The sequence below is a fragment of the Marmota flaviventris genome, chromosome 4 (assembly GCF_047511675.1).
Source record: "Marmota flaviventris isolate mMarFla1 chromosome 4, mMarFla1.hap1, whole genome shotgun sequence".
Taxonomy (NCBI): domain Eukaryota; kingdom Metazoa; phylum Chordata; class Mammalia; order Rodentia; family Sciuridae; genus Marmota; species Marmota flaviventris.
In genome coordinates, this window is record NC_092501.1 from 62,187,038 (window position 1) to 62,213,647 (window position 26,610).

At 37.8% G+C, this 26,610-nt stretch overlaps 1 protein-coding gene across 3 annotated transcripts in view; it reads left to right on the plus strand.

Moving 5' to 3' along the window:
- The window catches only part of Ank3 (ankyrin 3), a 321,653-nt gene that overhangs the window by 171,328 nt on the left and 123,715 nt on the right, over positions 1-26,610 (plus strand). For all 3 annotated transcript variants that reach the window (XM_027931178.2, XM_071611239.1, XM_071611240.1), the window contains exons 14-21: positions 1,712-1,909; positions 3,433-3,531; positions 3,818-3,916; positions 9,972-10,169; positions 14,606-14,704; positions 22,527-22,625; positions 22,714-22,812; positions 23,293-23,388. In XM_027931178.2, coding sequence (XP_027786979.1) covers positions 1,712-1,909; positions 3,433-3,531; positions 3,818-3,916; positions 9,972-10,169; positions 14,606-14,704; positions 22,527-22,625; positions 22,714-22,812; positions 23,293-23,388 — 987 coding nt within the window. The remainder of the gene's footprint in view (positions 1-1,711; positions 1,910-3,432; positions 3,532-3,817; positions 3,917-9,971; positions 10,170-14,605; positions 14,705-22,526; positions 22,626-22,713; positions 22,813-23,292; positions 23,389-26,610) is intronic.

Genomic DNA, 26,610 nt, shown 5'->3' on the forward strand with positions numbered 1-26,610 from the left:
GTAAAATAATTAGTACCTGTATAGTGGTGTGGGAATAAGCCACTGGCTCTTTGTGAACATGAAATCCACAGTTAATTGCAAAGGTTGTTAAAAAAAAAATCTTGATTGTCTAGTGTACCATGGGCCAGTTGGTGGATCCCATTCATGATCTGGAAACAGGTCAGCAGGCTCTTCCTGTACAGAGGCTGATAGTAAATATTTTAGGCTTTGCAGGGTCTGTCACAGCTTCACAACTCTGCCATTGTAGTGCAAAAGCAGTGGCAGACATCTGTGAATGGACATGACTGTATTCCAATAAAACTCTATTTACAAAAAAATATGTGGCAGCCAGATTTGGCACCTGCATTTTAGTTTGCTGACCTCTGATAGAGGGTTTTAGTTATTCCTCTAAATTAGTTAAATGGAATGACTAAGAGAAGCTGTAATCTACCATAGATTATAAGAAACTTCATATTCAAGAGTTTGTTAGTTACATATTAAACATCATGTCTATGGAATGATTTCATAGACATATTTATACATAATTTATACATATTATTTCATTAAGGAGGAAGTATGTTTAATTGTCAAGGGCCTGTTCTCAACCTTGGGCTTGAATCTTGGTCCACAATTTAGTAACTATGTAACATTGGGCAAGTTAATTAACATCCATGTGCCACATTTTCTCATTTAAAGGCCTCATATAGAAAGTGGGAACAATGTTTGTTCCAATTCATAGGATTTTTGTGAATATTAATGAAGTAATGTAGGTAAAGTAGTTTAAACAGAGCTGGAAAACAATAGGTGCTCAGTAAGTATTTGGTGATTGTAATGGCAGTAATAAAAGGAAAAATTTTTCCTGGTGCCTTTTTCTGTTTTCAATATTCCTCTTCTTCTTTGGGGCATTCCTCCAACTTCTCTTATGCATTCTAGTCAAAGGGGTTATGTAGCCCCTTTGACTTTGACCTTGACACTCATCCAAAACAGTGGCCTATATTCTACACTCTGTACCTTCCTGGCTTAAAATATTTACCTAAACTTGTATCACATTTCTGTAGGAATTTCTTTTTTGGAGGACTGTTACAGGGCATCTTTGAGAAAATTAGGTAGAAGTGTTACTTGGGGATAAGGCTCTAAGGGCAAAGCACTTGGTAAGCACTTTATGCCTTTGGATGGATTGTAACAATGTGGCTCTCCATTCTGGGCATATTCACACCAGGAGCATGGCTTGGTACCAGAGTATCAGCTTCCATCATCCCTCCTGGCTGGGAACCTTGGTACCTAGACACCTGCACAGGCCGATACTCCCCTCCGCTCCCTTTGCTTTTAGCAATGAGAAGGCAAGCACCAATAAAATCATTCATTCCTTGAGTGCATAATAACCAGTGTAGATATGTGAGTTTTACTAGAATCTCAGGTATATGAGTTTTACTAGAATCCATTCTTTTATCTTCCCAAAAAAAGGGTCACTAGAGGTTGAAAATTGATATTCTATAGCATTTTGTAGTGGTGATAATCTATAGATAGACCCACCTTTCAGTTTTCATATTAATAGATCCACCATCCCCACATTTCTAAACCTTGTAGAAAACGATAAATGAGATTCCTATTAACATTGAATCAAAGAGTTTAATGTGCCTCCACCATCAAGCAGCTAATGTTCCCTGAATTTTTCATATGGTACCATTGTTTTCTGAGTTCATCAGTCTCACATTTCTACCTTGCCATTTAGGATGACCAAACCCCACTCCACATTTCAGCCCGACTGGGGAAAGCAGACATAGTGCAACAGCTATTGCAGCAAGGAGCATCTCCAAACGCAGCCACAACTTCTGGGTACACCCCCCTCCATCTTTCAGCCCGAGAGGGGCATGAAGACGTAGCCGCATTCCTTTTGGATCATGGAGCATCTTTATCTATAACAACAAAGGTAGGAAAACAAGTCTCAGAATCCTGCTGGGTCCCCCAAAGTACATCCCCCTCAAGGCTCCCTGCATGTAATAGGTACAGAGCTGCACAACAGCATCTATACTTGGGATCCCGGGTAGTTATTATTAACATGGCCAGTAAAACCCTGGTGTGCAGGAGGATAGTTCTTTGTATTTGGGGAAGGTTTTTATTTTGGCCTTAAATTTCTCAGTATGTGACCTTGTTATAAAATCTTACTGATATGTAGAATCTGAAATTTCTTGCAAGTTTTATGATTAACTTAAATTGTAGTTTGAAAACATAGTTACCAATTTCTTGTATTGAGCCCAAGTACTGAAACCCCATATCAAACCCCATATCAGTTGATAGATGCTTTAAAAAAAAAAAAAAACTTTCAAATCAAGATTTTTTTTAAATTTGTTGTTTCTATTCTTTTTGTTGTCATTGTTGTTATGTTTGATTTAAAAAAAAAAAAAAAAGAAACTCTTGATTATATCTTAGAATAATAGCCTGGGCCACAGTTGTTCTACATGTACAGAGCACAAAATTGGAGCTCATTTTTCTTGTGATACTACATAAACTTAGCAAGTGTAATAGCAAGATGGATGGTCTATGTTAAAAACACTTGCAATAGATGCTGCAGTCTTTTATTTGGATGCAGATAAGGATTAATGTGAAATCAATGCAGAAGATAATTACAAATACTTAGAAAACCATCTGAATAAATGATAACTACCTCAAACTTTAACTCCCAAGATTCTTTTGGCCTCTTAAATAGAGTTAAGTTGCAAGTTCCTGGATCTCATTTCATATGTGAATCAGAATAATGGGTGATGGGTTTGGAGTGCCCCTGACCTTCCACCATACCAGCCGCCCATTGGCTCTTATTTGCTGCAGTCTCATGGGTCATATATGTTGATAACCCTCCAATTCCTGATGCTTGCTCCAGACCCACCCTAATGGTGCATGCTAACTAACTGGTTGATTGATAGATGGAAGAATAGAAGAGCAATACAAATTATTAACATCCAGTGTCATTACTCAGTTCATCTATAGTGGCAAATGTGAAAGATTTCCGTTGCCTACTCCTAAAGAGTGGAGCATGATAAGGAAATTATGTGTATTCATAGAGCAAGTTCCCAATCAGGTGATGTGAGATTACAAGAGGCTCAGACTTGGGGTGGATTTTCCCAAACTCTCCAACTTGGATCTGGGTCCCCATAAACCTATTCTTCCCACAATGTAAAGCCCCCAAATGGCCATAGAATAACTCCAGATTCAGCTCCCCACCTTCTTCCTGATGAGGTACCTGATTAGTTCCAAAATTAGTGGAATGTTATGGTTTAGTCAGTAGAGGAAGAAAGATTCTCTTGTTGGGTGTTCCTCTTCTCCCAGGTACTTGTCTTATAATCTTGATTCTTACATAGAGATTTAACGTCATCATCACTAGAATACTTTTTCAGTTACAGAAAAACAATGGCCTATGTAATTTCTGTTGTTCTTTATTTTTTTTTCCTTTTTTAGAAAGGATTTACTCCTCTTCATGTGGCAGCAAAATACGGGAAGCTTGAAGTAGCCAATCTCCTGTTACAAAAAAGTGCATCTCCAGATGCTGCTGGGAAGGTATGAGGTCAACAGCCACTTGTACCAGAACACTTCCACTGATAACAAAAAAGCACTTGCTAATATTCCCCAAAGGCCAACTAGATGACAACTAAATTATATTTAAGTCCCAGTAGGATGAAGAATTCTCGGGAAATGGGTGAATGTTTGGTCCAAGTATTGTGGAAGTGGAATATAAACTACAACTTATGTTATATCCATTCTAATCCCATTTCCTAAATGTAGACCTGGACTCTCCTATTAATACACTTTTGACCCTGGTTGTTGTTTCTGCACGTGTTTTCAGAGCGGACTAACTCCACTGCATGTAGCTGCACATTATGATAATCAGAAGGTGGCCCTTCTGCTTTTGGACCAAGGAGCCTCACCTCATGCAGCAGCAAAGGTACCTGTAACTCACACCATGAAGAGGACGATACACAATATCTATCTGTGTGCACATTGAGTTTCATTCGCTCTCACCATAGCACCCATCTCATTTGGAAATCGCTTAAAAATCACAGAAATAGAAGCTCCTAGGAAATTGGTGCCTTCGGCTATTTAGTCAATTAATGTGGTAGATGCTCAATAAATATTTACGTGTCAGTTGATTTCCCTTGGAAATCCAGAACATCCTGAATCCTGGGGAAGAAAAGAAGTTGGAGTTTTCAGCCAGATTAAAAACATAAGCACAGCCTGAGGTGACACAGTAAGAAAGTTCCAATTTGTCAAAATTATAAAATACATACTCTTTTTCTAGCAATAAAACATTGCTATCAAGTTGCTTGTGTTTCATGAGAGGAGTTGGAAGGTTCTGCATGTGTGTTTTTATTATCACTAGAAGGAATCCTCATTATTGTTAGGGCATTTTGAAGAGTAGACATCTTAGATTTCTGATGAAAAAGAATATAGTGTATGTAGCCATTTTATTATTCTGGTATTCTGATTTGAGTGGCTAATCATAAAGCAGAGTTTATTTAAAGATGAATTAATAGAGTGCTACTGGATTAGTATATTCCGCATTATTGAGCAGATGATTATGATCAGAGAATGCTTAAATAATGCAAACCATAATTTATCTTTAATTTATAGCTTTTTTATTGGTACATTATAATTATACATAATAGTGGTATTCATTGTTACATATTCATACATGCATATAACATAATTTGGTTAATTTCATTCCCAGTTCCTCCCCCTTTTCCTCCCCTCCACAAACTACATTTTAAATATTACCTATTTCTTTTACTACATCCTGTTGGTTGAAAACCCTTTAATTATCCTAATGCTTTTTGCCTCTTTGTTTTACCATTTCATTTTGGAGGAATTTCTATACTCGCCTTTAAATTTAATGTTTAGATCAAATCAATTGTATACACAGGTAACTAACCTGTTCTAGGTTACTTTAGATACTTTAAGAAAGTTCTAGTGACTTTCTCCATATGGAAAATATGAGTGTTTCTCCTCAGAATATTTTTTGTGCTTTTTTTTTTCTTTTTTGCTACTTAAACATTAAGCCACATCCCCACCTCTTTTTATTTCTTTTATTGTGAGACAGGGTCTAAGTTGCTCAGTGTCTCACTAAGTTGCTGAGGTTGGCTCTGAACTTTCAATCCTCCTGCCTCAGCCTCTTGTCCCACTGGGATTATAGGCATGTGCCACCACACCAGGTTTCCTTCATTCTTAAATCATTTTCTGCCTCATTCCCTCCAGAACCATACCCACTGAAATAAATTCAAAGCAAACCTCCTGAAACCTGATTTTTGTCTATATGTGACCCCTACCATATATTTGGTCTGTTATGAAAAAAGTTTATCAAGCCCTGCTAAGCCTTAATAAAATTTTATCTTGAAAAGAAAAAAAAAAAAAAAACATTATTCACAGGGCCAAGAGATGGAAAGAGCCCAAGTGTCCATCAGTGTATGAATAAATAAAAATGTGGGCCATGTATGTGTAAACCCACACATGTGAGTATGTGCACATATACACAATGGAATATTATTCAGTCTTAGGACAAATATTGTATGATTTTACTTTTGTGGTACATAGAATAGTCACATTTAGAGACAGCAGTAGAATAGTGGTTGTCAGAGATAGGTGGAAGGAGTAAATGAAAGTTAGATTAAATGAATACCAAGTTTCAGTTTAGAAAAATTAGAAAAATGGAGAAGTTCTGCAAATGGGTAGTGATCATAGTTGGAAAACAGTATGAAGGTGCTTATCAACACCAATCTATACACTTAAAAATGCTTTAAATGTGAAATTTTGTTATATATATTTTACCATAATTTTTTAAAACATTTTTTGAGATGCTTGGGATCAAATCCAAGGCCTTGCACATGTAAGAAGCTACCACTGAGCCACATCCAAAGCCTTACCATAATTTTAAAGAATTTAATGGTTGTCCATTTAATTTCAATATCCCAATGCATGCAGGCTCCTTGCCTTGTAAGTAACCTCAGAGTTTTGAAAGGTAACAAGTAACTATCACTCACATGGGAGTAATGTTGGTACAACTAGTGCCAAGCAGTTTATAGCTGACAAAAGTTATGTGTGACAAAATGAATCCAATCCATCTTTCTGTCCACGAATAACTCTTACACAGGTTAATAGTTGGTATCATTTGTAGTTGATTCCAGCTTTACATTTGTCAGGTAAGATTTGGTATTCATGGTTCCATATTTGCAAAACATCTTTTGACAAAGAGTTAAAGAGCAGTTCTTTAAATAACTCCTTATAACATTCCATTAGCCTCAGGCATATATTTTACAGTCAATTAAACACAGGCTTTTAAATGGGACATTGATTCTCTTTCCTATTGCACAGTTGCCTTGCAAGAGCCTGTGTAATGCCATCTCTGGCACACATCCAACCATCCCCATCTTCTAAGGCAGTGGTACCCGTCAGGGATTTATTCTAGACTTTGTTCCTGAGCAAAGGTAGTCAGTCGTATCACGGATTGGCTTTCTCTGCTAGGAAGAAAACAAAACTTAAAAAAAAAAAAACTCCCGATTCCATTATTTTAATAATGAGGAGGAGCCTGATGAGGCTCCATATTTCTCGTGTCATGAAGAGTCAGGAGGTAGGCAAGGCAGTTGTTGATGCTGGTTTAGTTGTTTGTTCAGGCAAATTCCTCTTGTTTTTGTTTTGTTTTGTTTTGTTTGGGGTCCTTTCTTTTAGAGGTGGCTACAGCACAGGCTGCCAGCAGCAAGGCAACAGGCAGAAGGAAAGTCAGCACAGCAGGGCTTTCTCAGAAACCCCACCCACCCCTTTCCTAAATCTCATTGGTCACTTCTATTTGCAAGGAAAGCTGGGAAATGTAGTTTGTTAGCTGGATACCCTGCCAGATGTTCCTTCGCTAAAGGGAGGAGAATGAAATTAGACTAGGCAGTCTTTACTCCAGAGAAGCTCTTTTGGGCAGTGATGAGAAGTGAGGGACAAAGCCTCAAGAGAGCATGATTACCATGTGGGTGTCTCCTCTTCCTTAGATCACATCCTCTGTCTTTTAGAGCATGCAATACATTCTTACTTTTCTTCCCTTCTTTAAAATTGCCAATGTGTTTTCTTACTCCCATATATTCTATAAGTATGATGTGATTTAGGTAAAATAAAGTAGATGGGCTGCTGTAATCCAGCCAATTTTAGCCAGCTCAGTTTCATGAGACAGGAAACTGTGCTGGAAAGAATATTGGCTTGAGTTCAGGCATAACCTGTACACTAATTATGGAAGAGACAGTGAGCTTTATTGTTATTTGTCAGATTTCTATTAGATAAAATATGCAAAATGTCTATGGATATAGGTAAGAATATTTATGAAAAAAAAATTGGAAAAAAAATATAAAAACTATGTATTACTTTGATGATTTAAAATTACATTTGTTTTAATTGTGAGATGCAAAGGTACACACGACAAGTCTTTTGTCTCCTACATCAAGAGGAAAGAAATAGAGACTAAGATTATTCTGTAATTGAATCTCTTCCTATTTTACTTATCCAGTTAATGCATCTTCTTCATTTAGTGTGGCAAGTAAAACCATTTTACTTTCCATAAAATAGAAAGAATTTAGATAATTTAGGAAGAAAATTTATAGGTCTCAGAGAAACTTCATTATTTGAAAATATTTCTTTAGTCATTCTGAGATAATTTCCCATTCTAAAATAACGCCATGAATCATTCTTCCCTTGTTCTGTACTTTCCTTTGTGTCTCAGATAAGGAACTCAGGATAAAATCCTAAGCAATAGTAAGGAACTTGTCTGAACTGGCATACATTACAGAGATACTAGAGCACCCCTTTATAATAGGTCCTGGTCCTAGGACTTTTTAGTAACGGAGAAGACTGTCATATCTGAGAGGATATGCCTTTCCTCAGTTAGGTATTGAGAAGTGACTAACCCGAAGGTTGTGTCTGTCATAAAAGCAAAAAGAAATAAGATTCTGGATAAGAAGCTAACTTCTGTCTGGACCTTGCCTTTACCTCTCTAATTTGCTTTGTGAATCTTCCACGTTGTGGAGGATGGTGAAACAGCTCACCCCTCCTATTTCTCATTGTGTTGTTGGCTTCACTCCAGATCTCTGCATTGGACTCTGCAGGCACTGGTCTCTGAAGGGTGTGTCTGAGCAGAGGGCCAAATGCTTCCCAGGGCAGCTGGGGTTTACAGATGGCACGAGGTCAGACTAAAAATAGGGATATAAAGTGTTCTTCTACACTGGCTTATCCAGTTTGGCAGAGACTGGTTTCAGAAGAGTCTAGCAGTAACATTTCCACTTTCCATTTCCATTTTATATGGTCAGATTCAAGTTCATATCGAAATGTAATCTTGCATTTCCCTTAAATGACTGTGAACTAGGGCAAAGAACCCAGAGCTTTCTCGGGTCAGGAGCCTTTAGAGTTTCCTGAGGTGTGGCTAATTAACAATTTATCAAAAGAATTGTGGTTGACTGTAGCTGAGTATCAGGGCTCAGCCAAGAGAAGGAAGCCACAATGTTAGGAAAGCTATTATACACTTGATTCAAATTCTGAAGATTACTTTCTTCATTTAATCAATATGTACCAGTTATTGTGGGCCGCTGGAGGTACAGTCAGGTCCAAAACAGTATGTGCCCATCACAGATTTATATTTTAGGAAATATAGGCTCATACATAAACAAAAGAATGCCATTGAATGTCCCCAAGACTAATTATAGTCAGACTGAGGGCCTGATTATTGGGGTTTGGACAGTGGAAAAATATAGAAGACTTCATTGAGGGCATGGCCTTTGTGCTTCACTTTCAACCATTAGATACTGGCCTCATGAGCATGTTGGGGAAAAGTATTCTTGATACAGTAAGTTAAGGCAGAAAACATGAGACTGTATTTGGTTAAAGACCTGCAGGATGACCAGTCTGACTAAAACAGAGCATAGAGTCTAGAGTTTTGTGAAAGAGGAAATCAGATAGGGAAACAAGTAGATTGTAGCATCTTGACTACCTTGAAAATATCAAATTGCCACTTATAACCAATACATAGTGTCTTAGTCCTTTCGGTGCTACTATAACAGGATACCTGAGACTGGGAATTTTATAAAGAAAAGATTTATGTTTTACAGTTCTAGAGGCTGGAAAGGCCAAAGTAGAGGGATCCATGCCTGGTGAGGAGCCTTCTTGCTGTTTCATCTTGTGGCAGAAAGCAAAAGCACAAGACAGAAGCAAACTGAACTCGTTCTATTATCAAACACCCACTTCTGGAGAAAACAGTATTAAGCCATTCATGGGAGCAGAGCCCTTGTGACCTAATCACTACTTAATGGTCCCACTTCTCAACATTGTTGCATTGAGAATTTAATTTCTAATACATGAATTTTGGAGGATGTATTTAAATTATACTAGGTGGCCATTCAAGGAAAGGATTTGGGGAATGAAATTTTGAATGGCTCTCAGCATGCCTCAATGATATCATATTGCTTGTTGTTTCCCAGTAGGGATGCATCCTATTCCTAATTTAAATAAAGTAAGCAAACTGGAAACAGTGGCACACACCAGTAATCCCAGCAACTTGTGAGGCTGAAGCAGGAGGATCACAAGTTTGGGGCCAGCCTCAGACACAGTCAAATAAAAAATAAAAATTGCTGGTGATGTGGCTCAGTGATAGAGTACCCCGGGTTCAATCCCTAGTGCCAAATAAATAAAGTAAGTAAGTATTGAGCACCTTCTAACCTAACTACCTATAAGAGGGAAATCTGTATTCCTTTTGAAAACCCACAGTACCCTCTTTTGATAAACTGTCTATATAATGTTATCCCTTCTTAGGAACAGAGGAGACAGGAGAGTGCTACATTACTGACACCACTTGATTTAATAGTATTTGCTTACTTAATTATAAATTTTAAAGCAGTCAAAACCACTAGAAAGGGAAGTATGCCATTTGAAAATGCATTTTTATCTTGTTACTGGGAATGTAACCAAGTGATTCTTGTTGACAGAATGGTTATACGCCGCTGCACATTGCTGCCAAAAAGAACCAGATGGACATAGCGACAACTCTGCTGGAATATGGTGCTGATGCCAACGCAGTTACCCGGCAAGGAATTGCTTCTGTCCATCTCGCAGCTCAGGAAGGGCACGTGGACATGGTATCGCTGCTCCTCAGTAGAAATGCAAATGTGAACCTGAGCAATAAGGTAACTTTTCTCTTGCCCTAAAAATCATACAATACAGAATTTCACTCCTCAGAAAAAAATCTTAAATGTTTATGAAAAATCTGGGTCAAACAGAATGTGTGAGGTGTGATATTGCACAGAGATGTTTACTAAAGTGTTATTTACCATAGCAAAAACTTGAAAACAGTCTATTTAAATAATGGCAAATAAACAATCATTTAATTATAGTATGTATGTACATGGCTCTACAATAGGAATAACCATAAAAATAAGGTCCACAAAGTTTTTGTAATAATATGAGAAGTTTTTGATTCTGTTAATTCAAAGTGGAACGTTGTTACTTCATTGGAACATTGCAAATAAGGAATTGGAAATTGTAGCTTGTTGCTTTATTTTGCAAACATTTGAGGGGCTTTTTTTCCTTGACTATCTGTTTTAAGTCTTAAGTTAGAGAAATTGGAAACATTGCTGTCTTTAGTAAGTTCGTTTTAATAAAAGAAATTCAAAGTAGCTATTTTAGTAGGAAGTCCTTAGCTTACAAGTCTAGTGTTTGTTTAAAAATTGGCTGGTTCCATAGTTTGGCTGTTGTGTTCAGCACCTTTTAAGAAGAAAATGGATTATCTCCAGTTGGGAAAAAGGTCACTCTGTGCTAACCTGAATTTTTCCAACACTATAATTTAACAAATTCTAGGGGCTGGGGTTGTGGCTCAGTGGTAGAGTGCTTGCCTAGCATGCACGAGATTCTGGGTTCGATCCTTGGAACCACGTAAATATGTAAAAATAAAGATATTGTGTCCACCTAAAACTTAAGAATAAATATTTGAAAAAAAAATTAACAAATTCTGTAAGCCAAAATTCATACATAGGTGACCAGAGAAAACCTTTTTTAGTTTTAGCAACTTGAAAAATCCTTTTTGATTTTCTGATTATTGAACAATCACATTCTTTAATTTTGTTCTAGTGTAGGGATTTGATTTTCTAACATTTTCCTTTTGGAAATGTTCCTTTTAGGAATGTATGTCTCAATATAATGGGAATCACAAACCAATTTCAAAGTCATGATCATTAGGATTAGTTTGTGTTTTTTAATTTTGTAAGTTTTATATACCAATTTATAGATCAGACTTATAATATTTTGCTGCACAATTCAACTTGTCTTGATGACAAGGCATTGCCTTTCTCAAATTGAAGTACATTCTGTCATCTACCAGATTTTTTTTTTCCTGTGAGCCCAGGATATTGCATTTTATTCATCCTACCAGAGACAATCATCTAGCATCTTATCACGTTAAAAGTGGCTATTTTTAGTAGATTTCATATCAAACTAGTATAACTAGCTTTTTGCTTTAAAATCCTTCATTCAACTGGCCTTATATTCACCCTAAAGTCATATGTTGTTTTTAGGCTGAAAAGATTTGGGGGGGGGGAAATTATTCATGTTTCATTTAGTAGACTAGAAAGTGGAAACAGAATTCTGATGATCAAAAGACATGGATAGTAAATCATGAGAAATGAGCAAATCTGGAGAATTCTGTCTGCCTTCTTGAATAAAAGATGCCTAGGCAGAGGTGTTGCTAAGGGGAGTTTAGAATATCAGTGGGCTTCTCACTAGCTTGTTGGACAAACTTCATGATTCCTAGACTGTACATACCAAAAGACGACATTTGAAAATCTGCATCCTTTGTCGGTTGTAATTTTCTATATAAAGTACAAGTTGTCTATTCCTATCCAAAATGCTTGGGACCAAAGGTGATTTAAATTTCAAATTTTTTCAGAGTTGGAATATTTTCTCATATATAATTATAATGAGGTATCTTGAGGATAGGACCAAAGTCTAAATACAAAATTCAGTTGTGTTTCATGTGTACTTTATACACATAGTTAATCTTATAGAATGCTTTTAATAATTGCGTAAATGGAACAAAGTTGGTGTATGAAAGCTGCAGGGCCTATTCCCTTGGGAATACCAAATCAACTGTGTTGCACATCTACATTTTTACTGACCAGTCACGTGAAGTCTGAGTGGAATTTTCCACGTGTCATGTTGTGTCATGTCAGTACTCTTAATAAGAGTTTTGGATTCCGGAGCATGTAGGATTTTTGGATTAGGGATGTTCAGCCTGTATTCAGTCTTCCCAGATGTGAAAACAGAAAAGCAGCATGAGTTTATCATTGGATAAGGAGCCCTCTGACAGTTTTTCTGTTAGTTTTCTGGGAGCTGTCAGTTTTTTAAGCATCAATTCATCACTGTACCATCCACTCCCCTCACCCCTACCCTTCCCACCTAACACTAGACTTTACTTCATTGCTAAAATATAACCATTAAAAGAAAGATTTAGATTTTATGAAAATTTATTGTCAAGACCATTTATTAATTTTACTTATTTCCTTCCTTACTCATAGTAAGCAGTCTCCCAGTGGTTTTAAGGAAAAGAGATCTTGAATGCCAAGTTATCACTGAAGTGCTAATGTTTAATTTGACTCAGTTTTGCTGTTTCCTATTTTCCCATTCAGATTTTACTAACCACAAATACCTGTATTTTTATATAACCAAAAGAATATTAAAGTTGTTGCTGTTCTAAGTTGTCATTTTCTCTCTTTTAAATAAATGCCATTTTTAAAATGAGCAGTGATAGAAACTCCATAAAAGATTAACAGGTGACTTCAGAATGGGAACAGACTATTATAACCTTCATGCTATTTTTATTAATCTTTTTAACCAAAACCATTAAGATAAAAATAAATGTCTAGTTTTTTGCCAAAAGAGGCTTGATTGCTCCTGCGATTTAATAAATTAATGCTAGATTGGATGCCAGATCCCAAACACTGGTTCCATAAAGATGGAAAGTACATTCTTGACTCAACAAGCTAACAGTGGCTTGAGGAGGACAGACCAAAAAAACCTAAAACAAATAATGGAGAAATATAATGTTCTTAATAGGAGTGAGCATATAGGAGTTGTTCATACAAATATTAGAATTTGGCCATTTAGTAACATGGGAGAAGGACAAAGTTGGGCTTGTCTCTGTGGCCAAAGCAGAGAGTGGGCACCCCTTGTGAGCAGAATGAATACAGGCAGGAGAATGTAGGGCATGTGGCCAGAATACATTGCCCTGTCTTGGCTGAGAAGCACTCAGGAAGGTATATTCAAAGTTTTGAAGGGTCTGAAACTTAGAATAGATGACCATGCTGCTTTTACAAAACGTTATGGCTGAAAATAATATTACCACTAAAGTAGAACATGGAACATTGTTCTATGATTATGTCAGTGTTTGGGTGGTGCCCATTTTGGCCTCAGTGTATTCTTGGATTTCAAGTGAATACATGGGTCCTCCTTTCATATTTCCCCCCTATTCAGTTGTGTGAGCATCCTCCAAAGTTCCATAAACATCATTAAAAAATCACAAGCAAATGACTGAGTCTGATAATTTTTCTAATGGAATAGTGACTCCTGAATAAATAATGTTGTGCATCTAGAGGGCTCTGTATTACTTCCAGAAGCTGCTTTTGATTCACTTCTTTCCCCTGACAGGTAGGACAGGCTGAAGTTTTCATTGCATAGATATGAAAGGGGGAAAAGAAGGTTTCAGACTCGAGATGTTAACATCGGTGCCTGTAATATATGAAAGAAAGCAATCTGAAAGCACTTATATCAACTTAATTTCTCTCAAATATTGTTCATGAAAAAAAATCCTTTATAATTACAGATATTTAAAAAAAAAACAGAATACATACAGTCTTAGCAATTTTTTTCCTTGGTCATCGGAACAACCATGTAATCTGCAGATTCCCTGGTAGGGTCAGTTTCAAATTAAATCCTCATTAAATCCATATGCCATCTAAATGACCTGGGAATCCTTATTATCCACCATTTACGTTACATTTCCCAGATGATCTTTCCTACCCAGAAGCAGCATACCGAAAATATTCATCAGGTTTTGGCTAATAATAGAGAAGAAATATTATCGTCACATGTCAACATTTGTTATTTTAATAATTTTTGCTAAGCTAGTACTATTGGTAATGAATTAAAACTCCTGCAGAATTTTGTTTTTGAAAAGTTTCTAATATTTGGAGATGAACACAATGTGTGTGTGGGAAAAATGGCACAATGTCTGGGATTTGCTTTTAAATACTGCTACAGAGAAATGAGAAGAAAAGGGGAATGAATGAAGAAAATGTAGGAAAATATTGATACATGCTGAGTCTATGATGAGTAAGCAAACCTGACTCCATCACTTGGCTTGTGGGAGTGCTTGGACTGTTTCATGAAGCCTACAGACAGCAGTGCTGCCCCGGGGCTCATGCAGCATGGTGTATGAGTTTACTGTATACATGTTTTTGAATACAGGAATTATAGGCTTCCTATTCTAGAATTTACAAGCTGATTCTCAAACATGGCCGTGTGTACTGCCTTCCTTCCTATGAGATGACTGTGCACTTGGATTCTTTTGCAGAGCGGTCTCACCCCACTCCATTTGGCTGCTCAAGAAGACAGAGTGAATGTGGCCGAGGTCCTTGTAAACCAAGGAGCACATGTGGATGCCCAGACAAAGGTACAGCCTCTCTCCTTTTCCTAGGCCAAGAGAATATATCCATTCAACATGACAGTGACTCCAGTACGGAAGCCACCACAGTTGAATAGGAGGAAAAGCACTTTCAATCTTTTATTTATTTATTTATTTTTTGGTATCAGAAATTGAACTCAGGGCACTAAACCACTAAGCCACATCCCCTGCCCCTTTTAACTTTTTATTTTGAGACAGCATCTCACTCAGTTGCTTAGGACTTTGCTAAATTGCTGAGACTGGCTTTGAACTTGTGATCCTCCTGTCTCAGCCTCCTGAGCTGTTGGGATTATAGGCATGTGCCACCCCACCCAGCTCAATCAGATCTTTTATACATTAGTATTTCAAATGTACATTTATGCAAGGAATACCAAAGTCTCTGGTTATAGTATCTCGGACCCTTTTGTCTTTAATGGCCTGAGTATTCTATGTTAGCTGCATGTTGGTGTCCCTGTGTTAACACTAGTGAGCTTGTTACTTCACAGCTGTCCTTCCAAGGCAGCTGAATGTGAACAAAATGTGTATCTTTCTTAGGTTTTGTGACACACAAATAGAAAATCTTGTCATTTAATTTGTTTATCATGATTTATGAAAAATAGTAAATTAAGGCTCATTGTATTACTCACTTGCCAAATTCCTTATGTCTGTGTAGTTATGTGTGTGCTCTCTTGCACGTTTGCATGTTTTCTCTCAGACAAAATAACTCTTTAAAAAAAAATCCTGAGTAATCTCATATAATGTCACAGTTCAAAGACAGATAAGAAAATGGATGTTTTGTGTTACCATTAAAGACATGACTTTAAATTAATCTCGTTTCTCTGAACATTTTCTTAAGATGCTTAGTTTTGTTACCTCTTCATATCAGATTTGTTTTATCTACTTCAAAATGTAATTCTTTCTTTCTTTTCGGGTATGGTGGCATGTTCCTGTAATCCCAGCAATTTGGGAGGCTGAGGGAGGAGGATCACAGGTTTGAGCCACCCCACCCCTTAGCAACTTAGACATTGTCTCAAAATAAAAATAAAGAATACAAAAACGGCTAAGGGTGTAGCTCAGTGGTAAAGTGCCCCTAAATTCAATCCCCAGTACCAAAATTATATATATATATATATATGTGTGTGTGTGTGTGTGTGTGTATACACACACACATACACACATTTCTTAATATGTTGCATGTTTGACACAAATAGAATGCTTATTAAATATTGTAAATAAGATCATTTTTCTGTATAGAGAGGTTCTGAGTTGTGTGGGCATTTTGAAGATGTCAGTAATACAAAAGTACCACAAAGAATGAACCAAGTAAAAAGGTATTGCAGACATCAAAATTGGGCTAATTTAGCTTGTTTTCTTTATTTTCTTGAATACTTTCATCAAGAAAGAATTCTCTACATTAGAAATTTGCAGCTTTATGGTAAATGTATTCATGTATTAATTCTGTATTGTTTTATTCACACACAGAACACACACACACACACACACACAGACTTAAATATTTTATTGTTACCTCTCCCTTTACAGATGTGAAATTATCAGAGTCAAGGTCAAGTTTTTCAATGTTTTTGTGCCCTGGCCTATCCAAGGGATGTAGCCAAAGTCAGTCAGAAAGCCTGTGAGGTGGGGTGGGGACAGCCCTGCACCCCTTCTGTTCTGAGTTGGTAGACATCAGGTGGCTGCCAGGGTTTCCTTCTAAGCCACCCAACCTAGGTCACCGTTGGTAATCATTTTTGTTCTTGGGATGATATTTTGAAGCATGTATCTTTCACTGCCCTTTACAAACTGCCTCACTTGAGAAAGCATCTGTCTTTTACGAAAACCTTTTCCTTTCCTTTTTTCCCTTTTTTCTCTCAGGAAAGATCACAGACGTGAAAAGGAAGCGAGTCCCATACTTAGAGTAGAGCAGAAGGGCATAGAGTTGGGGTTCTTGCACTTGCTGTTTGACTTTGTGGGTAGAATTGATTATATCTTATAAGCTTTCAAATTTCACTGGTAAAGAAGACATCTCCCACCAGCCTGCAGGCAGGATAGAGAGCATTCAATTCATGAAATAATAATAATAACAGTGAAGATATCAGGGTTTTCTCTTGTGAGAAAAAGATGAGAAAGTCCTGGTCACAGCTCTTGCAGCACTCCCACTGGTTTGCTGACCTTTTATACTCATCCCCCTTTGCTTTTAAAGTTCAGCAAGTCAGTTCAGACCGAATTGTGCTGCCACCCACAGAGTGTCATAGTCAGTGTTGTTTGGCTGAGATAAGGCCCATTGCTTTTCTTTTCTTTTTGTGCTGGCGATTGAATCCAGGGGCACTTTGTCACTACATTGCTTAGGGCCTCACTAAGTTGCTGAGACTGACCTCAAACTTGGGATCCTCCTGCCTCAGCCTCCTGAGTTGCTGGAACTACAGGCCTGTGCCTCTGTGCCCAGCTTTATTTCTCTTGCCTTTTGAAGCTATAATATCCTGAAATTTTTTATTTACACCACCCCTGAAAGATGTTGATTTCACTGTTTAAAAACATGAAAAGTTTTGAGAGCTTATTTGAGTACATTTTGCTTTCATTTTTAGAGCTCCCGTGAATTGCCAAATTCTTACCTCAGTGTTTGTAAACCCCCGGCCCTTACAGAATTCATAGTCTAGAAAGGGAGACACATAGTGATAATAAAAACAATATAATAATGATGAAAATTACTACCTATTTTCTCTGTGCCAGCTACTAGTTCGAGTGCTTTATATGTATCACTTTGTTTAATCCTTATAATTACACTATGGGATTGCTAAAGTTTGAGTCCCTGTCTTATAGATGAGGAAACAGAGGCACAAAATCATGAATTACTTATACAAGCTAATTGGTACAAAGCCTGATTTCAGGGAGATATGTAAAATTTTAGAAAATAGATAGCAAACTGAGTTTTTGAAATCAGGTAGATTGGAGAACACAGGATACATAGCTGGTTCAGTATCACAGGAACATGAGAAAAAAATTGGAGGTTAAGTCCTAGGCAAGGGATGGAGGCAGTTAATGCACCAGGATAAGCAGTTTAGCTTTTATTCTGTTGTGCTAGGAAGCCGCTAAAGGTTTCAAACAGAATGGTGATGAGATCAGCAGTCTGGTTTACAAAGATCCTGGGCAACAATGCTAGGAATAAGCTGATGAAAGAGCTGAGAACAGGGCTAGTCCTGCTAGAGCTGAGGTCAAGTGAAAAAAGCCTCAGTTAAGAGGCAAATGGAAAGTTGACCAACACGAACAGTATTTTGGAAACCCTAAGACAGACAAATAGTAAAACTTGGGGACTGAGCAAAAGTGAGACACTCAGGGCGAATCTCATGATCTGACTAGTGATACTGGGTGATCCCTAGTACTACTTCACCAGGCAGGGAATACAGCAGGAGAAGTCAGCAGGGGAAAGAGGAATGAGCTCAGAATTGGATTAGGTTGAACTGTAGACTATGTAGGGCCATCTAGATAGAAAAACCCAACAAGTGACTAAAATATCAATCACAGGAATGATGGCCAGACTGAAGACCCAGACTCAGGGACCATCAGCTAAAATGAGTCAGCTGAAGTTGTAGGTAGAGATGTGATCATTGAGCAGACCAAAGACAAAGCCCTGGGTCAGCGGCATTGGGTAGAAGAGGTGGAAGAGAGGCTGTCATGGGGTAACCCAGGAAAGACAGGATATCAATGCCCAGTTATATAAGACATCAAGGTGAGTGTTTTGGGTAGGAGAAGGATGAATCCTGTGCATGGTATTGGCATCAAGAGCATCAAGAATGAAAAGTTTTTGGTTGGTTGGTTAATTGGTTAGTTGATTTTGTACTTGGGATTGAATCCAGGGGTGTTCAACCACTGAACTACATCCCCAGCCCCCCCCCCTTTTTTTTTTGTTTTGAGATTAGGTCTTTCTAAGTTGCTGAGGGCCTTACTAAGTTGCTGAGGCTAGCTATGAACTTGTGATTCTCCTGCCTCAGCCTCCTGAGTCGCAGGGATTATAGACATGCGCCACTGCACCCAGCTAGGAAGCAGTTTTGACTGCAGTGGTTGAGTTGGTGAGATGGGGAAGGATGAGAGGGAATGGTGAATGAAGAAGGGCCCCCTCACGTACCAAGAAGCTTAATTATAGGAGGATAGAGATGTAGAAAAGAGAAGCATTTGAAAGGAGTGCTTTTTGTTCCAAATACTGGGAATGTGTATATAGGTCCGTAAGCTAAGAGGAAAGTACCAAGAGGAAAAAAAAAAAAAAAAGTTAACAGAATTATTTGGGGTATCAGAAATGGGATGGGCAGGTTAGACATGACAGTTTGCTTATTTTTTTCTTATCATTATGAAAATATTATTTCACAGTATTTAATAATTCTAAGATCTCATAGTTCCCCCATCCCAGTTTATTTCACACTCAGTTTTGAGATGAATAATAAAGGAAAAAATCATAGGAGAAAACTTATTAGGCTGTTTGAGAATTTCAGCTATACTTCCCTTAGGAAATGAAGTATTGAGAGTTTATTTAGAGAGGGTTTGTTTCTAAAGAAAAAAACTCTCCTTCATTACTAAATGCACTTATCTAATTTCAGTTACACTGAACTAAAATTATGAACTTTATAAAAAATTTTAGTCTTCATGTGTATAAGCATGTGTATGTGCAAATATTTTTTCCATACTGTAAATCACATTTAAGGCTCTGTGCATACTAGGCAAGTGCCCTGCCATTGAGTCACACCCCAGTGCCCTCAAGTAATATTTAATGTAAAGTGATAATAGAAAAATATCCCTTTAAACAGCATCAGTACTTTAAATTATATTAAAATACCACATTTTTAAAAACTGGGTAGTATTTGTAATTGTGGGGTGTGTGGTTACCCAGGAAGATGACGCTAAGTGCAAGGAATTCAGGCAAAGCACCAACTCCTAGAGACTGACCCACAGGTTTTTGGAGAGGAAGGAGAAAGAGGTTGCCCACTCCCTCTCTCAAGTCTCGAGTTGGGGCAGAGAGAGTTCCTAATTATTACTAAATAAGATATTGTAACAAGATAATATAGATTGGAAATATCAGCCAGAATGTTCCATCTGAGCCTGTTTTCTGTTGCTACACAATACAACCATCCCATTCAACAAGAAGACACAGTCTTTCCTCTGGATCTTTTCCTGTTTCCTTTCTTTTGATCATTTATTTACCAAGGTTTAAAATATTTATTGGGTACTATTATATGCCACCCACTAGTTGAGGCAGGAGATGATCATAGCTAATGCCATGTGCCAAATACTGTGTCTGTCAGCATATTAAGACAATACTATAAGAAAGCTGATGTTATCAGATTCCATTTGACAGTGCATGAGCCAGCACAGAGAGGTGCAATGACTCGCCCAAAGTCACACAGTGAGTAAGTGGCAAAGCTGGATTCCAAGTACGTGCTCTGCCTCCAGAGTCCACATACTCAGCCATAGCGCTGCTCCACTCCTTCATTTCACTGGTTGAAGCTGCAGCCTGATCAGTAATAGATGTCAACATCCACCACTTGGTAATCAATAGAGGGGAAAGTGAAAGAAAATTATTAAAGACTGTGAGGTGCATTTTGCAGGGTTTTATATATCCCTACTCAGGTTTGCCCAAAAAAAGAAAAGGTTTTATTTCAGAGTATAATGATAATCATAAGTGAGGTAGCACTGGACAAAGAGGCAAAATTGCTCAAGAAAGGCTGGGCACAGTGGCCCATGCCTGTAATCCTAGCGACTTGGGAGGCTGAGGCAGGAGGATCGCAAGTTCAAAGCCAGCCTCAGCAATGGCAAGGCTCTAAGTAATTCAACAAGACCCTGTCTCTAAATAAAATACAACAATAGGGCTGGGGATGTGGCTCAGTGGTCAAGTGCCCCTGAGTTCAATCCGTGGTATTAAAAAAAAAAAAAAAAAATCTCAAGAAAGAACAGTTGGTCTTTTCCAACATTTATTACTGCTAGGTGGAAAGGATTTCTCAAATCACATCTCTCCCGGTGTATCCATACAAGGTACCATCTTATATGGGAATGGCAACCCCTACCCACAGTGAATCCAAGTGTAAGTTGAATCTTCTTGACCAGGCACACACATCTTTAATAAAATGCTCCTTTAGTTTTTATGGAATAGTAAAAATACTAGTCTACCAGAGCACAGTGAACAGGGAAAGAATAGAAAATGAGATCAAAGATTAATAGAAGGGGGCAGGGGAGGCAGGGGAGACCTAAATCAGGTAAGTCCTAATAGTATAATGGCAAGGTTTTACCAAGAGTGAGATAGGAAGCTTTGAGAATAAATACAAGTTGTTTGTTGAAATATTTAAAGCGATTCAATTCTCAACAAATCTAATGCATTTAACACACCAGCCTTTGGAAATTGTAACATGTTACTTAAGCAAGTAGTCTAAAAACTTGGAGAGCTCTTGAATATTTAGATTTTTCAAATATTATCAATATTGTTTTGACCTCTTAACACTGAGCTTGAGAATAAAGTTACTTCAGTTAAACTAATTGTACTTAGAAATGATTGCACAAACTACATTCAAATCTCCCTTACCAAGCAGCGTTCTGATCATAGGTGCACCATCTGATTCCTCAGTTCCAAGAAAGAAGAACCCTGCAAAGTAGGCAAGCAATTCTGATCACCAAAAAAGGGATATCCTCAGTCATGCATGAAGTGGCTTTGGGGTGATAAGCCCATCTCATACTATGTGGTTATGGTGCACTTGCTGGGGAGAGTCTGGGCAGCAAGAGGGCACTCACAGGTTGGTTTGGGGAGGGAGTTTGATCAGAGGCAGGTCTACAGGGCAGCACATCCCTAGTGGGTTATCCTCACCTTTGGCTATGGCTGTGGTCTGGGCATCCTCTTTTAAAATTTAAAGTAATGCATTTGTGGGGCCACCATAAAGGCACATGCCATCATATGTGAGATTCAGACCCTTGAAAATATGAACCTTTCTCCTTCAATTACTGCTTAGAAATGTTGCAATAAAAGGTTCATGTTCTGTCTTTCCGTGAGCTGGTTCTTCCTGTGTCATGAACAGAGATTGAACAGGGTCCCTGAAATTGTGTAGTGGTCTCTCTTACAATGATTGTCACCATCTAGAAAAGGATCCAGAATATCCTTATTTTTTTCAAATAATTATATAGATTTTCTTTGCACACACACACACAGGGAGGGAGAGAATGAAAGAATGAACTTATAACCCTCCCCTCCCACACCCCATCCTGGGTTACTCATCTGAGAAAAGATGGTTGCTTTGTCTAAATCGGTGATTTTCACACTGTGAAACTCAAGTGAAGACACTGGGAAACTTGAACTAGAGCAGATTCACCTAGATCAAGTTCAAACTTCTCCAGCTACCAGCACTCAGAGCAGTCTCTTCCTCATTAGTGTTTCTGTGACTCTATCTCCATCATGCCTTCTGAACATCCTCAACCTTGCCTTATCATTTAGACTTTTTTTTCCCTAGATTTTAAACATTTAGAGAGTAGTCTGGGGTGCCCATAAAACACTCTCTGACTCTTGCCAGGCAGTGAGTGGGTTAGCCTGTCTTGAACAGTTATTACAAGATGAAAATGAACTAATACAAGTGAGAACACTGGGGAAAACTAAGTAACTATTTTTATGTGAAGTGGTATTGTTACTTATAATTACAACTAGCTCTGAGAATGATCAAGTGTAAATTTTTTTATAGAGAGATGAGAAAAAAAATTTTTTTTCCGCTCAAGAAAAGGCTAAATAGTAATTTTGCTTCTATTTAGGATAGCTGTTACTAAAAGTGTACTTATGCTGTTTCTTTTTGGAAAAAAAAATATATAATTACAGATGGGATACACACCACTACATGTGGGCTGCCACTACGGAAACATCAAGATTGTTAATTTCCTTCTCCAGCATTCTGCAAAAGTCAATGCCAAAACAAAGGTAAGCTCCCTTCTCCTTCCTTTCCACCAAAGTTGTTTATTTTGTATCTGATAATGTAAGAGTCATTTATTCCATCTTTCTTCCACAGAATGGGTATACGCCATTACATCAAGCAGCTCAACAGGGACATACACATATAATAAATGTCTTGCTTCAGAACAATGCCTCTCCCAATGAACTCACTGTGGTAAGCTTCACGCCAGTGTAAGGGAAGGAGGAGGAGATAGTGCGACCTGGACTCTTTCATATTTTTCATTGAATACACATGTTGCTTTTTCTATTGATAGGCATAAACAGCATTCAGAAGAATAATTGAAAAAGGGCAATACTCATATTGTTGTGAACTATTCAGAGAGAGATCTAATTAGTGTTTCACACTTTAAAACTATTAATTGTGCTGCCATCTAATAGGAAGTACATATGTAAGAAAAAGAAATGGGTCTGTTTCATTGATTGCTTACTGAGGACATTGCTCTTGGATTCCATGTGTAGCTGCCCAGACTTGGCCAATGAGTAGAAACAGGTTAAGTGGGTTTTGTGTAAGGTATGTCTCTAACAAAGCCAAACAATGGATAGGTGTGATAAGACACTCACCTTCACATTTTGTGTAGGCAAAACGTGCAGAAGGAGGCTTCTTAATTCTTTGTCTGTGTTCTCCCATTGCCAGAATGGGAATACCGCCCTTGCCATTGCCCGGCGCCTTGGGTACATCTCAGTGGTTGACACCCTGAAGGTAGTGACAGAAGAGACCATGACCACGACTGTAAGTAGTGAAAACAGAACCTTGTTCCCCTGGAAGCCAGTTCTCAGGCTAGAGTTTTACTGGGCTTTTCTAAGATGAACTTTCATTGTGCCATTCAGACTAAGTGCCATGTTTCTAATTGTTATCTCATTGTTGGCAGTCAGGATACCGAAACTCTCATTCCTGATATGAACAAAACTCTGAAATGTTAAAAATACCTTTTTAAAAGTTGCACAACACCAGGCTTGATGGCACATGCCTTTAAGCCTGGCCACTTGGGAGGCTGAGGCAGGAGGATCAGAGGTTTGAAGCCGGCCTCAGCAACTTTGTGAGGCCAGAAGCAACATAGTAAGATCCTGTCTCAAAATAAAGAAGTCTGGGGATGTAGCTCAGTGGTAAAGCACTATTGGGTTCAGTCCCCAATACCAAAAATAGAAGTTTCCTAAAGGGCTGAGATGTCGTTTAATATGCAAATAATATATGATTACATATTGTTTTTAAAAATTGTATATTTTTTAAACAATTACAGTTAGGATCAAAATTGGTTTTGATTACCATTCTCTCTATTCTTTGTCCACTTCAGCTTTTATAGGAAACAATAATACAATGTTTTGTTAAATTTTAAAGTAACTCTTCAGCAGGAGATTCTATTGCATCAGATACACTTTAATAAGCTGCAGCCTCTAGGATAAATCTTTTCACTTTAACCCCATCTGGAACCTCTGAACTGCATTAGGATTTGATAACTTTGGAACCAAGGGCAGATACTACTCCATGTCCGAAGCTTATTTGAGTTATTCCTGACTCTATGACTTAACACGTAGCCTTGAGATGAAGGCTGTACAATGTAATTTGAGGATTCTGGAATATTTCTGGTTATCAGTTCAGTCTCCTTTTCCTTTCTATCACCTCCCAACTTGAAGGGAAGTATAGTTGGTTCATCCAAATCATTTTGTGTACATGGTGCTTTATATTAAAAAGCCATAGCCTAGGAGTGTCTGTAGCTACTGTAGATTGAGTGATTTGGCAATGTACAGGCTTTAGAAATTAAAAAAATAAGCCTGTTGCTCATAAGAGAGAAATTGTACAGTTTACAAGAAGGAAAACAGTTATTTTAAAGGACTTACAGCAGGGGTTATCAACCAGGATACATTTCCAACTTCAAGATGTAGTTTATCTAAGTAATAAATTCCCATATGTTGATTCATACACTTCTTGAGTATTTCATCTTCTTCTAACATGTTATTAAACTCTCAAGTAAAAGAGTTTAAACAAACAATGTTTATTAGCCTTAATTTTATAGATATTCCATGTAGCTCTCTGTAGGATGGGGAAGGAGGGAGGAGGAAGACAAGCTATTTAACAATGACCAAGTGTCACTATGCTATATAAGATTTAAAGTCATTGCAATAAATATGACTGCTAGTTCAGTATGAGGAATTGAAAGTAGTAAAAATTGTTCAAAATGCAAATCTTATTCTATTAAATTACTTACCCACTAACAAAATACAAAATGTTTCTTTAATAAAGAACAAAAGCTTTAAGAGAATGTAGAGTTATAGATGAAATAAAGCTATAGCTTTAGAAAATCTTCTGAAAGGTAGAGAAAGGTTCTAAGGGGAACGCAGGTTCCCCTTAGAAGCTGTAACATGCAGAGAGGAGTGCCATTCCACTTTGTGTCATCAGGAGACTTGATTGGTAAATTTCTGTGAGAGAAAGACACTGTGCATGCTAACAGGAAAGGTCCAATTTGCCTAAGGAAGAAAACAAGGCTTCCACCAGAGGAACTGCTCACATTGATTAGAAAGGCCATCACAGTCTTTAAGGCTTAGTCCAGCACTGCGGTATTTGAGACTTTATCTTATAAACTAAGACACCACCTTATCAGACCAGCTTTAGCACTTACATGTCAACTAACTTACAGCTGATGCAGCCTAGGTTAGTGTCTTTAATCTTAAACTAGTAAACATAGACTGACCTCCACCACAGGCGCCATCTTCCCGCAGCTACATACTGGCTCCTTGGGGTCATTGCCTCTTATAAGAATACTTTAGTCTTTCCAAACCTTGAAAACAACAATGCCTCATCCAGGAGAATAACATATGATGTGGCAGTTCTGAGAAAGATGCTTTAGTAAATGAGGTCACAATCATGACAGCATAACAAACTGAATGGAGAGAAACTGAACTTTAGAAAATGTGATTCCTATCTTTTTTTTTTTTTTTTGGAGGTGACGATTACAGGGATTGAACTCAGGGGTACTTGACCACTGAGCCACGTCCCCAGTCCTATTTTGTATTTTATTTGGAGGCAGGGCCTCACTGAGTTGCCTAGTGCCTCACTTTTGCTGAGGCTGGCTTTGAACTCATGATCCTCCTGCCTCAGCCTTCTGAGCTGCTGGATTACAGGTGTGTGCCATCACACCCAGCTTCCTATCTGTTTTTAATTGCATTATTTAAAATGCTTTTTCCAGAAGCTAAAGCTGAATACCTTTTGCATATGAATATCAGTTGCTAATATCATTCTTTAATAAAAGGAATCAGAGCTCCTTGGAGACCTGGATAAATCTAGAACTAGAAAAGGAAATATACAGAATGGGCCTAGAACATCTTATAGTGCCCTCAAGTAAGGAATACTCTCCCACTACCATCCCAAATAAATGAACAGCAAATGCATACACACTGTGTTTGGGATATATCACAGGGACACATGAATCAACTGCAAGTTCCCAGTGGTCAAAGGTAGAATAATTTGGGCTGCGGATGTGGCTCAGACGGTAGTGTGCTCACCTGGCATGCGTGCGGCCGGGGTTCGATCCTCAGCACCACATACAAAGATGTTGTATCCGCCGAAAACTAAAAAATAAATATTAAAAATTCTCTTTCTCTTAAAAATAAATAAATAAATAAAGGTATTGTGTCCATCTACAACTAAAAATATATATATTTAAAAAAAAAAGGTAGAACAATTTGAGCAAAAATAAATAAATAAAATAGTATTGGGGTTTAGGGCAAAGTATAAAACAAATATCATTAAGTCCATACTCATATAAATAAATGTCTGAAACAAATGGAAAGAAGACACAAATTTCTTAGGCAAAAGAATTCCAAGTAATTTATCAGAGTACTTCACTCTCAAGGAAGTGTAGAACATAATTCCCCACTGCTTACATATGGGCTGAGCATTGTGATTTAACACACACCACACACACACTCACAGAGGCAGGAAAACAAAGTAACTTTA